Source organism: Anabas testudineus, chromosome 4 (assembly GCF_900324465.2).
Source record: "Anabas testudineus chromosome 4, fAnaTes1.2, whole genome shotgun sequence".
Classification (NCBI taxonomy): Eukaryota; Metazoa; Chordata; class Actinopteri; order Anabantiformes; family Anabantidae; genus Anabas; species Anabas testudineus.
This window is the reverse complement of record NC_046613.1, coordinates 9,376,038-9,388,846: the sequence shown is the minus strand read 5'-3', so window position 1 is coordinate 9,388,846 and position 12,809 is coordinate 9,376,038. Positions and strand designations below refer to the sequence as shown.

The window sequence follows — 12,809 nt, the reverse complement described above, 5'->3', positions numbered from 1 at the left end:
CGATAGTTCACCTGAATTCTTAAATTAGGCAGTCAGACAGCATGGTGGTGCTAAGAGGCTTATTTCAGGAATTTTCCTATAAAGTTTGCATGTTCTTCTTGTGCCTCAAGAGTTCTGTCCGTCTTCCTCATGAAACCATAAACTCAGCATCATTCACGTCTGTTTACTAGTTTACAGTCTTCTTCTTCACTGTAGTGGATGGTAGTGGAACAGACTCAACACAATATAAAACCGTACATGTAGTCAGTTGCGTTTACTTTCATGTATGCAAAGTGAATGTTGTATCTCTGTGTGTGGTTTGCTGTCTCAGCAGCCTGCCACACACTTGAAATTATCTGATGTAAAAGTAGCTGATGACTTTTACACAGTCTGTTACATGACTCTTGTCTTCTTCTTTAATTAAATTTTGCATTTCAGTTTCTATTTTTATATTGTTTTTATTTTTCATCTTTTTGGATCTTCTCTGACCTTCTGTCTCTGTTAGCTTGTAGTTTTATTACTCACATAAAAATAGTGAAGAACCTAGATTTCAGATTTGTCTTTGTAGAAGAACTGGACACATCCCATCAAACCATTTCTTTGAATTCTGCAGCAAACTAAAGAAACCACAAAATCAAAGTTTCCTATATCATATATCAAGAACAGAGAGAGAAAAGAAGAGCAACAGACAAAATACTGGTGAGGTTGGTAGTAATTACAGATTGGAAATCTACATAGAGAGAAGAAGAAGAAGCACAACTACTGAAAGAAAGAGACCCAACACGCAAGTTTATGACATGTAGTGTTGGCATATAAATAAGGAGAGGAGCTAAGTGCATCAAGAGAGGTCCTCTGGAAGTCTCAGTGTAAAGCAGCATGACTTAGTTTTCTTTCACACCTTAGTGCGTTTGCTTTGGTCTGAATCAGTGGATGAGTTTTTTAACTTGGAGCGGATTCCTCTTGGTTCAGTTTCTTTTCACACTGAGAAAAATCCAAGTGAACTCAAATGGGAACATTCTCTCCACTTATTGGTCAGATGTGTCTGCAGGGGGAACAGAAAAAGTGTTGTGGACTACTGTATGTTTGTGTGTCAGGACAGAGATAATTTTACAATGAATGTTAACACAGGTTGGTCATCCCCTTGATTATTATTTATTACGTTACTTCACCTGCATAGTCATCAGACCTGGTGTCTGTGAGGAACTTCACCTCCTCAAGTTTCCACGTCTGTCCTTGATTAATCAGACAGAATGTTTTCTGTTTGGCAAAGATAGATATTAATAATATTATAAAATGTTATATTGTTGTTGCTTATATACATCACACTTAAAAACATTTTGGATCCTCTGTTGTGGTTATTGAAGAAAGAAATTCAAAGTGGTGCTTGAAATATTTTTATTTTTATTTTTTAATCACACTAGAAGAGTAAACTGAGACACTACAGTACAGCTACCCTATAATAAATGCATGCTGAAGCAGAACATAGCTTAAGATTTCTACTTTTAGCCCGTTGTATGTTTGATGATGCTGTTGATCCAGTGAAGGTATCTTGATACGTCGGTGTAGACGTTTGGGACATCTGGGTAATCGCACTTCATGTAGTTGTTGAAAGACACAACACCAACAGCTCTCCCATTGCACACCAGAGGACCACCAGAATCCCCCTGTGAGACAGAAACATCATTTTTTATTGGTTATTTTTATTAAAAAGTCTTATATCACTTCTCTGAATAGACAATAAGTATAAACCCACCTGACAGAATCCTTTGTTTGTACCATATCCACCAGCACAGATGACATTAGCAGGAAGACCAGGCCATTTGTATTTACAGACGTCCAGGTCAATGACCGACACATCCACCATTCTCAGATCATTCTCAACGTGACCAAGAGTTTTAGTCATACCCCATCCAGCTACAAGACATTGTTGGTTTTCTTTAATGTTCATTCCAGATTTTGGAAGTTGAATTGTTTGGACTCTGTTGTTCAGTGGAGCCTTCCTAGACAACTAGAGACACACAGAAATTAAAAGTTTAAGATTGATAATGACTAATTTCATAACATACTTCTTTCCATGTATTAGACTTCAGGACTACAAACAATTTCTGGAACAGTATTTTATTTTTTTTAGACATTTATATCTATGTGTTGCACATGTTTAGCTCACGTCATTAGGTTAGGCTTGTATTCAATTCAATTTTCACATCAATTGTATTTGTATAGCACCAAATCACAGCAGAAGTCATCTTAAGACATTTTACAGAACGAATATATATGAGAGGATAGGAGAGGTGAGGAGAGAACAGAAGAGTCACCTGAGCCATCTTTACGTATAAGATTTATAATAAAGGAATGTTTTAAGCCTAGTTGCCTTTTTAAATGTAAAAAGATTGTCTCCGCTTGTAAAATATGGAGCTATGAGGTCTTTGAGATATGATGGAGCTTGATTATTAAGTGCTTCATAAGTGAGGAGAAGTGTTTTAAACTCTATTCTGGATTTTACAGGGAGACAATGGAGAGAAGACAATTAAGGAGAAATATTTAATACTTTCTTGTTAATTCCAGTCAGGACTCTCTTTTGGATTCACTGGAGGCTTTTTAAGGAGTTATTGGGACAAACTATTAATAGTGAATTACATTAGTCCAGTCTGGAAGTAACAAATGCATGGACTAGTTTTTCAGCATCACTTTGAGACAGGATGCTTCTAATTTTATCAATATTCTCCAGTTAAAAAATGGCAGTTCTACTTGTTTTATCTATGAAGTAGAAGTTTCCTCACAGTATTACGTGAGGCCAATGGTATGTCATCTAGGGTAAGACAATAATTACATACTGTATCATGTCTCCAACAAAATAACCTATGTCTTGTCTGAATTTAAGAGAAGGAAATTACCAATGAATCTAGAGCTGTTTTACATGCAAATCTATTTATGAGAAGGATCTGATCTATTTTTCTCTAATAGTTTTAATTTTATTAGTAAAGAAATTTATGAACTCATTACTACTCAGAGTTTAGTGAATACTAGGCTCGACAGAGCTCTGACTCTTTGTCAGCCTGGCTACAGTGCTGAAAACAAGCCCAGGGTTGTTCTTATTTGCTTCTATTAATGAAGAATAATATGTGGTTCTAGCTTTACAGAGGGCTTTTTATATATCATTAAACTGTTTTTCCAGGCTAGTCAAGATTTATCTAAATTTGTGAACCCCCCCCCCCCCCCCTTTCCAGCTTACGTCGTCTCTGCCATGTATATATTTTCAATTCATCGTCAGTGGGTTTTAAAATGTTTGATGAGAAAAACTAATCATTACACCAGAGAATATTTACTTACTTTGAGGAGCATGATGTCATAACCTTTTCCAACACTCTCATAAGCATCGGGTTTGTACTTCTCTTTAATAGCAGTTTTTTCTGCCCCTTTGAGATTGTGGGTGCCGAGAACAACACTGGTAGGGTTACTGAGTGAGGAATGAATCACAGGTTTTTAGTACTTTTATAATATTGTGCAAAGAAGCAGTGCAGGAAAATGTGCACACATGTCCATACTTCAGTAAACATGCACTTTTACTTAACTACTCAGAGAGCCACTTGAAAATCCTCACACACTAGAAACCAAACTTTTTAAAATAAAAAAAATCCCTTTACATTTGTGCTCTAAACATAAAATGCACAGGTAAAAAGTACAGCAAAGAAAATGTCCTAGTAGTGAACAAAAATAGAAAACTATCATGCAAAGCAGTTTTGTAGCAGAGTAATACTAACAACTACAATATACAAGTAAAAAAGCAAAAGTACTTGACTCGTTTTTTCAGTATTTAAATAAATGTAGAAGTTACTTAATAAATTCAACACAGAAATAACACAAATATTTTTAAAAAGTTGTACATCATAAGTTTATTTTAATTAATTGACATTTATTTGTACTTATTTATTAACCAAAAACTCACCTGTCGTCACAGTGCGCTGCAGTGAGCACGAAGTTCTCACGGATGAGAAATCCTCCACAAACATGACCTTGGTCGTTCTGCACTGAGACCATATACAGCATCAAGTTCTCTGGGACTTTTTGCCCATGAATAATTTTACTGGCATGTCCTGCAGAAATAAGCAATAAGCAAAATACAATATTAGGTAATTTTTCCCATCAAATGGCTGAAGAAGAACATATTTGTGTTTTTTGCACCATACCATTTTGTCCGTGACATGTCAGAACAAGAAGGAGCAGAAGTTTGTGCAGAGCCTTCATGGTGCCGACAAGACAATGATTTAGTCTTTTTAGGATTGTGAAGTAAACCTTTTTATAGAGCTGTTTCCTTTATATGATGATCATCAACCTTATCTTGACTTTCAACCACAAGCTTTGCACAGGTTAAGTTTGAAACTTGTGCTATCTCTGCATCATATGGTTTTGTATCTAGTTTCTCTACATCCAGGAGATGTGATCAGTTGGAGAAAAATTCAACAGTCTGTTACAATAAGTACAATGTTTTTAGTATAAAAGAATTTAAGACACATTCAGACTCTTGAGTTAGTTTATTCTGCACCTTCCGCATCTCATTCACTGTATATACAACGTATTAATAGTAAAGTAGCAGATTCGAATGCTTTTTACCTGTTACCTTTTGGCTGTTGTGGTTTGTTTGATGAAACAATTCTTTGAATTCTTTCTCAATAAACCAGATTAACCACAGCACCAGTATTGGAAACCAATACATTACTGTACCACAGCCAATGTACCACTTTGACTATTATTTGACAGCAGCAACAGGCGTCATTTATGAATATATTTAAAAACTGTCTGTGATCCTTCAGTGATTTCAATTATAAATATTACATGCATCCAGTTTCACGTCCTGAGGCTCATACACACACCTCTATAGAGCAGATAGCAGGATGGAGCCTGTGCACCACTTGCATTCAAAGAAAATCTTCTTGTGCTGAGCTGTGGTCATGCTTATTTCAGCTTAAGAATATAACAACTATTAAAACGTCTCATTCCTGATTAATTTCTGTGTTCTCCTTAATGTTGCTCCCTCTCTTCATTCACAGTTTAGCTCGCTTGATCACCGCTCTCTAGGGAGAAAGGGTCAATGCTGCATTTACTAACAGCTATGGACAGATCAAACTGGCAATCTTACTCTCACTGTTCAAGTAACGAGTGAGAGTAAAATATGGACACAGCATTAAAAAGAACAACTCTTAAACAAGACTCATTTCCTGTCAAGGAGCATTCGACTAATTACCTGTGATGCCACTCTACTGTGTTATGGATTATTTGTCTCCATTTGTTTAGTCTTGCAGTTTCCAGATTCCCTGCTGGTGTGAGCTGCAGATTTCAAGCCTTTATTTTGATGTCTGCATGTATGGACACTGATGTTTTGGTTTGTGATAACTTGGGTGAACATGGTATCTTTGTGATTTTGCTGTGTTTTTTTTTTTTTTTTTGCCGGACACACATGCTCTAGATAATGTGATCAGTACCTGATGTCTGTTGCATGATTCTTCTCTTAGTCGTTTATTTCCTTTTACATTTTAGTTTTCATTTGTGTGTGATCTGTTTCTCTATAATATATTTTATCTATATTTGTAAATAATATTCAACAACATCAAGTCATTAGAAACACATATTCGTTTGCATATCACTCACTGAGTGACTTTTATTGCAATAATCAGATTAATGAAGAGAGTATCACTATACCACTATTGGTATAGTGGTTAGCACTGTCACATCACAGCAAGAAGGACCTGGGTTTAAATCCACAAGTCATCCGAGGGCATTTCTGTTTTGGGTTTGCATGTTGAATTTGTTTAGAGTCTCTTATTTTTTCTTATTTTTGTTGTTGCTTCTATTCATTACATTTTAAAACACTTCAACATCTCTTGATCATCTGTTGAGGAAGAAATTCAACATGCTGCTTGAAATATTGTTTTTTTTATTTTTCCAGCCAAACTGGAAGACTAATCTGAGACACTACGGTACATTCACCCTACAATGAGCGCATGCTTGAGCAAATGCAGAATTCTTACTTTTAGCCCTTTTGTGTGTTTGATGATTCTGTTGATCCAGTGAAGGTATTTTGGTACGCTGGTGTAGACACTTAATAAACCCACCTCACAGAATTGAGTTACTAACCAACATGGCCACCAGCTCATCCACAACGTGACCACGAGTTTCAGTCTTACCCTATTCAGCTATACTATTACATATGATTGATAAATGAATACAAATCCATTTAAGTATTAAAATAAACACCATTGTTATATATAACAACTGTTGTAAAAAGTAAAGTTAGTATTTAAAGTACTCAGGAAGAAGTGTATCTTGTACCTTTGCTTTACTTGTGTTACTTGTGTAACATAATTTCATGTTACTATTATATACTTTGCATAATATTTTTTTATTTTTGTACATTACTATGACATTTTCTTTGCTGTACCTTTTACCTGTGCACCTATTTTTTTATTTTAAAAAGTTTAATTTCTAGTATGTGAGGATTTTTTAAGTCTCTCTCTTACTTATGTTTAGTAAAGTATGGACATGTATGCAAATATATGTCTTTATTTGTTTTGGTCGTCAAATATTTTCAAACGCACTCAGGTTGAATTTAAAACATATTCAAGGCAGTATAAATATCTAAAAAATATACTGTTCCAGAAATAGTTTGTAGACCTGAAGTCTAACACATGGAAAGAAGCATGTTATGAAATTAGTCATTACCAATCTTGAACTTTTAATTTCTGTGTGTCTCTAGTTGTCTAGAAAGGTTCCACTGAACAACAGAGTCCAAACAATTCAACTTCCAAAATCTGGAATGAACATTAAAGAAAACCAACAATGTCTTGTAGCTGGATGGGATAAGAACGAAAGGTAATTCACATGTTGCCACGGTGCGCTGCAGTGACCACAAAGCATCAAATTCTCTGGGACTTTTTCCCCCATCAATGATTTCACTCCTATGACCTGCAGATATAACTAAAACTCAAATTTAGCTTATTGTCCCATTATTTGTCTGGAGAAAAAAAATCTGTTTTTTGCATCATACCATTTTGTACATAACATGTCAGAACAAGAAGGAGCAAACGTTTGTGCAGACTGTTTGCTTTGTTGCAAACTATGATTATCATTGTATTATTATCTAGAAGTTGAGTCGTGGCAACTGGACTTCCTTCTTGTTTGGCTAAACGTTTTCACCACTCATCCAAGTAGCTTCTTCAGCCTAACGATAGTTGGTTGGAGCCCACAAATTTATGCTCCAGGTTTGGTTTCACCAAAGCCTTGCATTCACAACTATACCAGGGTGGACACACCTAACAACCCTAACAGGCTTCTTTGCCATTAACTTAGTGTGAGTGATTGCAAGATTTGTGGTTATCTACTAACATTTTGATGACAAGATACTCAGTCTTCCTGGTGATGTCAAAGAGATGCTATCCATGTATTTTATTTTGATATCTGCATATTTGGACGCTAAGAAATGTTTTAGTTTGTGATAACTTGGATAAATATAGTATCTTTGTAATTTTGGTGTCTCAGCAGTCTGGCACACACACTTTAAGTTATCTGATGTAAAAGTAGCTGATGACTTTAACACAGTCAGTTACTATTACTTATCTCTTGGTCTTTCATTTAATTTTGCATCTTAGTATGATTTAGTATGATCTACATTTGAGTCTAAGCTTTTTAGACTTTATCTCTTTAATATTTGCAACAACATCAATTCATTAGAAGCTAAATGTCAGAGTGGTTACAGATTTCCACATTTACTTTCTCCCCTTTTTATGACAGTTTTAATCTTTTGTTTGCTCTTTTTGGATCTTATACGACCTTCTGTCTATGTAACTTTAAATTAATTTAATTTGTATTTGTATAATTGTAATTTGTAATTTGTAGGATTTTTCTTTGTAGAAAAAGTTGACACATCCCTCTAATGAAATAAACCACAGAAACAAAGTTTCCCGTATCACAGTTAACCATCATCTTTCTACTGCAGGAGAGCACAAACACAGAGAGACACCTAGTTTTTTAGACTGTATCTAATCAAATAATCTCATGGTACTTCACAAAGTATCTGTAAGACTGACAACTAGAGCTTAAAAGTGGTACTACAGTCTAAATTTAAAATACTGGACACCATTGTTTCACCGCACCCCTCTTTCACACTCTGCCAATCAAGCCTAAGCTAAGCCCATTATCCTAAAAACACACACCCACAGCTAGGGCTCCGATAACATTGTTCAGTGTAAGAGATAACACATGACTCACATTTATTTCTCAGGCATCGTTATGATGTACAGTACATGTACTGGAATGAAGTGGTCATATAATTGAAGCCGGTGAACATTTTTAAAGAGAATTCACAGGCTGTAGCATTGCTGCTGGAGGAGCTACAACTGTAGTTTAATGTAGCATGTGTCTTAAATGTCTGATGACCTATAACAAATATATATTCAGCTACATATGTCACCACATAAAACACAGAACATGACAAAACATAAACTAAACAAAAACAAAAAAACTACAAGTGGCAGCATGTCTGCAATCTGGTGATGGTCACTTATGAAATAATTTACTGACAGGGATTGAGATGAGATCTGTGTAATGAAGGTCTTTTTTACCTATGGGCATCATTTTGAAGTTTCAAAACAATAATGTGACCACCTGTGCAGGAATAACCTGTATGTAGGTTACCAGTCAGGATTTACAGTACATTATAGTACAGAAACAGCCCTGGTAGAGGTCACTATCGGTCAAATTTCCTTTACCTCATAAATAAAATAAATAAAAGAAACCTCTATAACCGCCTTCTTCCACGTAAAGGAATATTAATATAATTAGGAGCATCCCATCCCAGTGGTGCTGAAAAACTAGTCCACTAGGACAAGAGCTGGTGGTCAGGGAGAGGACAAACAGGAGAATGAAGCAAGGAAGACACACTAGCAAACTAACAGGAAACACAATAGAGAATAAATACAAGATAGGTGATCCTTAAATGCTGATCAGCTGTGTGAGGTGAACCAGCTGGGGCAGGAACAGGTAGGTGAACACAATAAGAGATTTCTATGTCGAACAGGCTCCCATTTCAGGTACGAGAGGCAGACAACTTCTCCATGTTCCTTTTTTATAAGGCTTAGGTTACTTTGAACCATATTAGTTATGCTGCTAGACTTAGTCTACTGAGCTCCTCTCCTCTCCCCACCATTGTATGTTGTTTACTTTATGTCTTTTAAGTTACTGTCCCTACTGACCTGCCCAGTGTTTTTGCTGCTTGTTGTTGTTTTTTGATGCTGTTCTTTCCTCTCTCCTTATTCCACTCACCCAAACCGGTCGAGGCAGATGACCTGATTATGGACCCGACTGGACATGTCTAAAAGAATTCAGTGCTCATAAGCAGACAAACAAGGCCCTGCTGCCATGTGACTTTTCAGTCTCCATTGCTTCCAACAAACTCAAGTAACCTGGATAAACTCACCTGTCAGTATTTTTGTACTATTATATTTAGTTCTGTTGTTTAACTTTTAATGTCACTTTGACTCTTTTGGTGTGTTGTGAATTTCCCCTTCAGGGAACAATGTGTAAGAAAAAAAAAAAAAAAAAAAAAACAATTGAAATTGAAAACTTTCACGTAACAAAATTAAGCTGCATCGTTTTAGTAAAATTAGTTTTGTTTACTTAGATATATAGAATATTAATAATGTGTGGAATCACTTTTAATTGCTCTTATTCACTTTATTGTTTTAATTCATTACACTTTGGGTTCTCTGAGATTGTTACAGAAAGAAATTAAAAGATGTGCTTAAATTTTTTTTTTTTTTGTTTTCCAGTTACACTGCACAGGGTACTCTAAGATACTACAATACATCCACCTTGAATTGAATGCATGCTAAAGCAAATGCAGGATTACTCTTGATGTTTGATGATGCTGTTGATCCAGTAAACATATTTTGATATCTCAGTGTAGACATTGGGTACATCCGGGTAGTTGCAGTTCATGTACTTGTTGAAAGACACAACACCAACAGCTATCCCGTTGCACACCAGAGGACCACCAGAATCCCCCTGTGAAAAAAATTACATTTTTTTAAATAATTTTATAAAATTGTCTTAGAGCTCTTCTATAGAACAATTAAGAATTAGTTGACATTTTCTATGAGTTGACAAAAAACAAATACCCACCTGACAGAATCCCTTATTTGTACCATATCCACCTGCACAGATGACATTGGGAGGAAGACCAGACCATTTGTATTTACAGACCTCTTGGCTGATGACGGATACAGACGCCATTCTCAGCTCATTAGTAACGTGGCCATGAGTATAAGTTTTACCCCATCCAGCCACGCGACACTGTTGGCCTTCTTTCATGTTCATTCCAGTCTCTGGAAGTTGAATTGTTTGTACACTGTTGTCTATTTCAGCTTTTGTAGACAACTGAACACAAAGAAAGTAAAAGTTTAAGACTGGCAATGCTCAATTTCATAACATGCTTTTTTTCATTTATAGATTACTTCAAGTTTACAACAAAAGCTGGAATGTATAATGGAATATTGTGTTTTTGTAAATTTTTATGTATGCATTTTTATTTGATGTTGGGGTTACCCTGCCAATAGCACTTTGGCAATTAAAAAACACCCAAGTTGTAAATAATACTTTATTTTGAATATTGAACTGTATTGATTTTAACAGAATTAATACAATTAAATTAGTACAGAAATGTATGATGCATCGAGAAAAACCAGAGAATATTTACTTACTTTGAGGAGCATGATATCAGAACCTTTTCCAATGTTCTCATAGGTTTTGGGTTTGAATTTCTCTTCAATAAGCCTGTAGTTCTTTACGTCAGCATTCTTGAGATTGTGAGTGCCAAGTACAACATGTGTAGTTTCCCTGAATGTGGCAAAATCAAGAGGCTGTTAGTGCATTTTCTAAAATTGTAAAGAATATCCAGTCCTCTACAAAATTATTGGAATGACAAGGCCAATTGGCATGTGTCTGCTGTACACTGAATACATTTGGATTTATCATCAAAAGATAAATATGAAATATTTATATTAATATTTGTTAATAATAACATTAAAAATTTGATATATCAAAAAACATAGGACACGTATCAGATCACCCAAAGTTTACATGAGCCAAATTGCTGGATCATGTGCTGTTTCTTGTTAGTCCGGTGTTTCCCGTGAGACTGATTGTTAAAACAATAAGTAGCAAATGAAAGCAGCATGTGGTAGAAAAGCAAGCCATTTTAAACCTGAGAAAATAAGGTACAGTACTATACAAAACTAAATTACCATGTTAATGTAATAAGAAATGAAAGAAACATACTAAGTTGAAACGATGGTTTGAAACGACAGCAATGCTATATCGTATATATATGTTCAGACCTGTGTGATCCTACCTACTGCACATTTGTTGGTAAGTTGGTAATTTTTCTGTAGAACAGGTAAGCGCTGTGCTTTAGCTAAGGTTAGCTGACTTTAATTTACCAAAGCTAGTCATAGGGATAGTTTTATACAATAATTAAACAGTTCAAGTAGAGACTTTTCAGAATAAAATAAATATGAAATGATTGTGGATTATGAGCATTGCCTTGGTAGGAGCAGTGGGGGTAGACAGCTCTATCCACTATAATGAATTGGGAGTGCAGTTCCACTTTTAAACACTTGGTATCAATGCTAAATATGCTAATTAAAAAAAATCATGTAATGCGATATATTTTCTCTTCAGTCCATGTTTGTCCAACTCAGGTCTCACAAACAAACAAACAAAGTTTCTACAGTTCCGTAACAATCTTTCTGAAAGCATTGGATGAGCCTGAAAACGGTGTTGCCTATGGTGGGGCCCTGCTGATTTATGGTGACATGATTTAGTATTCTAGATATTGCTCTTCGGGGCCACATGATAGGTATAGGTACGTGACAGATTTCACAAGATTGTTATTCTTTGGCACATGTGCGTACTGTGTACTGTTGTAATTCAACACGTTGACAGTTAAATTCTAGTGTAATTCTAATAATTATGTACTAACTTACTTCCTGGTAATGCCAATAATAAAATTAATTTAAAAATATATTTTCTTATTTTAAAAAGTAGTTTTATCTAACAAAATCATTTAAATTGAATTACTACTACATGAATCAAAAGATAACTCACACTTCGCCACAGTGCGCTGCAGTGACCACAAAGTTTTCACTGACCAGAAATCCTCCACAGACATGACCTTGGTCGTTCTGCACTGAGACCATATACTGCATCGAAGTCTCTGGGACCTTTTCCCCATGAATGATTTCACTCCCATGTCCTGCAAAGAAAAGTAAAACTCAATATTAGGGTAATGTCCACTCAAATGAATAAAAAATAAAAATCACATTCATGTTTTCATACCATTCTGCCCCAGGCATGTCAGAACATGAAAAAGAAGAATTTTTTGCAGGACCTGCATGATGCTGGGAAGACAATAAACGTGTCTTCTTGGGTTGTCTTGTAGACTCTTTTATAGAGCAGTTTGCATTGTTAAAAGGTATGATTATCGTCAGTCCTATCTTGACTTCTAACCACAGATTATATGCAATGCAAACTAGCAACTTATCTTTGTGTCATCTTGTTTGTATATGGTATCTAGTGTCTCAACATCCTGGGGCAGTGGAAAGTATGCTATGAATACATTGCATCAGTGTATTTTATTGGGCTCTATTTTCCTGCAGGTGCAATGCCATACCGCACACATAGGCACTGCTCCAGAATCAAAAAATACCTTTCAGTTATCAAGTGTGGCCTCTTTTCTGTTTGCTGCACATTGTGCAACATTCAGAATGGGCCTTTATTAA

The 12,809-nt window shown here is 35.5% G+C and overlaps 2 protein-coding genes across 2 annotated transcripts; both read right to left on the bottom strand.

Annotated features, from left to right (window-relative positions):
• Nucleotides 1-1,380: 1,380 nt before the first annotated feature.
• LOC113152549 (duodenase-1-like) lies at nt 1,381-4,249 on the bottom strand. The gene is made up of 5 exons (XM_026345857.1): nt 4,167-4,249; nt 3,926-4,073; nt 3,310-3,436; nt 1,733-1,987; nt 1,381-1,643 (listed from the first exon to the last, which is right to left on the bottom strand). Exons 1-5 carry the CDS (start codon nt 4,222-4,224, stop codon nt 1,482-1,484), a joined length of 750 nt encoding a protein of 249 aa, XP_026201642.1. The 5' UTR covers nt 4,225-4,249; the 3' UTR covers nt 1,381-1,481.
• Nucleotides 4,250-9,680: 5,431 nt separating this feature from the next.
• Nucleotides 9,681-12,601, bottom strand: LOC113152016 (duodenase-1-like). The gene is made up of 5 exons (XM_026344913.1): nt 12,367-12,601; nt 12,136-12,283; nt 10,731-10,866; nt 10,153-10,407; nt 9,681-10,035 (listed from the first exon to the last, which is right to left on the bottom strand). The coding sequence occupies exons 1-5, from the start codon at nt 12,422-12,424 to the stop codon at nt 9,877-9,879; spliced, it is 756 nt and encodes a 251-aa protein (XP_026200698.1). The 5' UTR covers nt 12,425-12,601; the 3' UTR covers nt 9,681-9,876.
• Between the last annotated feature and the right edge of the window lie 208 nt (nt 12,602-12,809).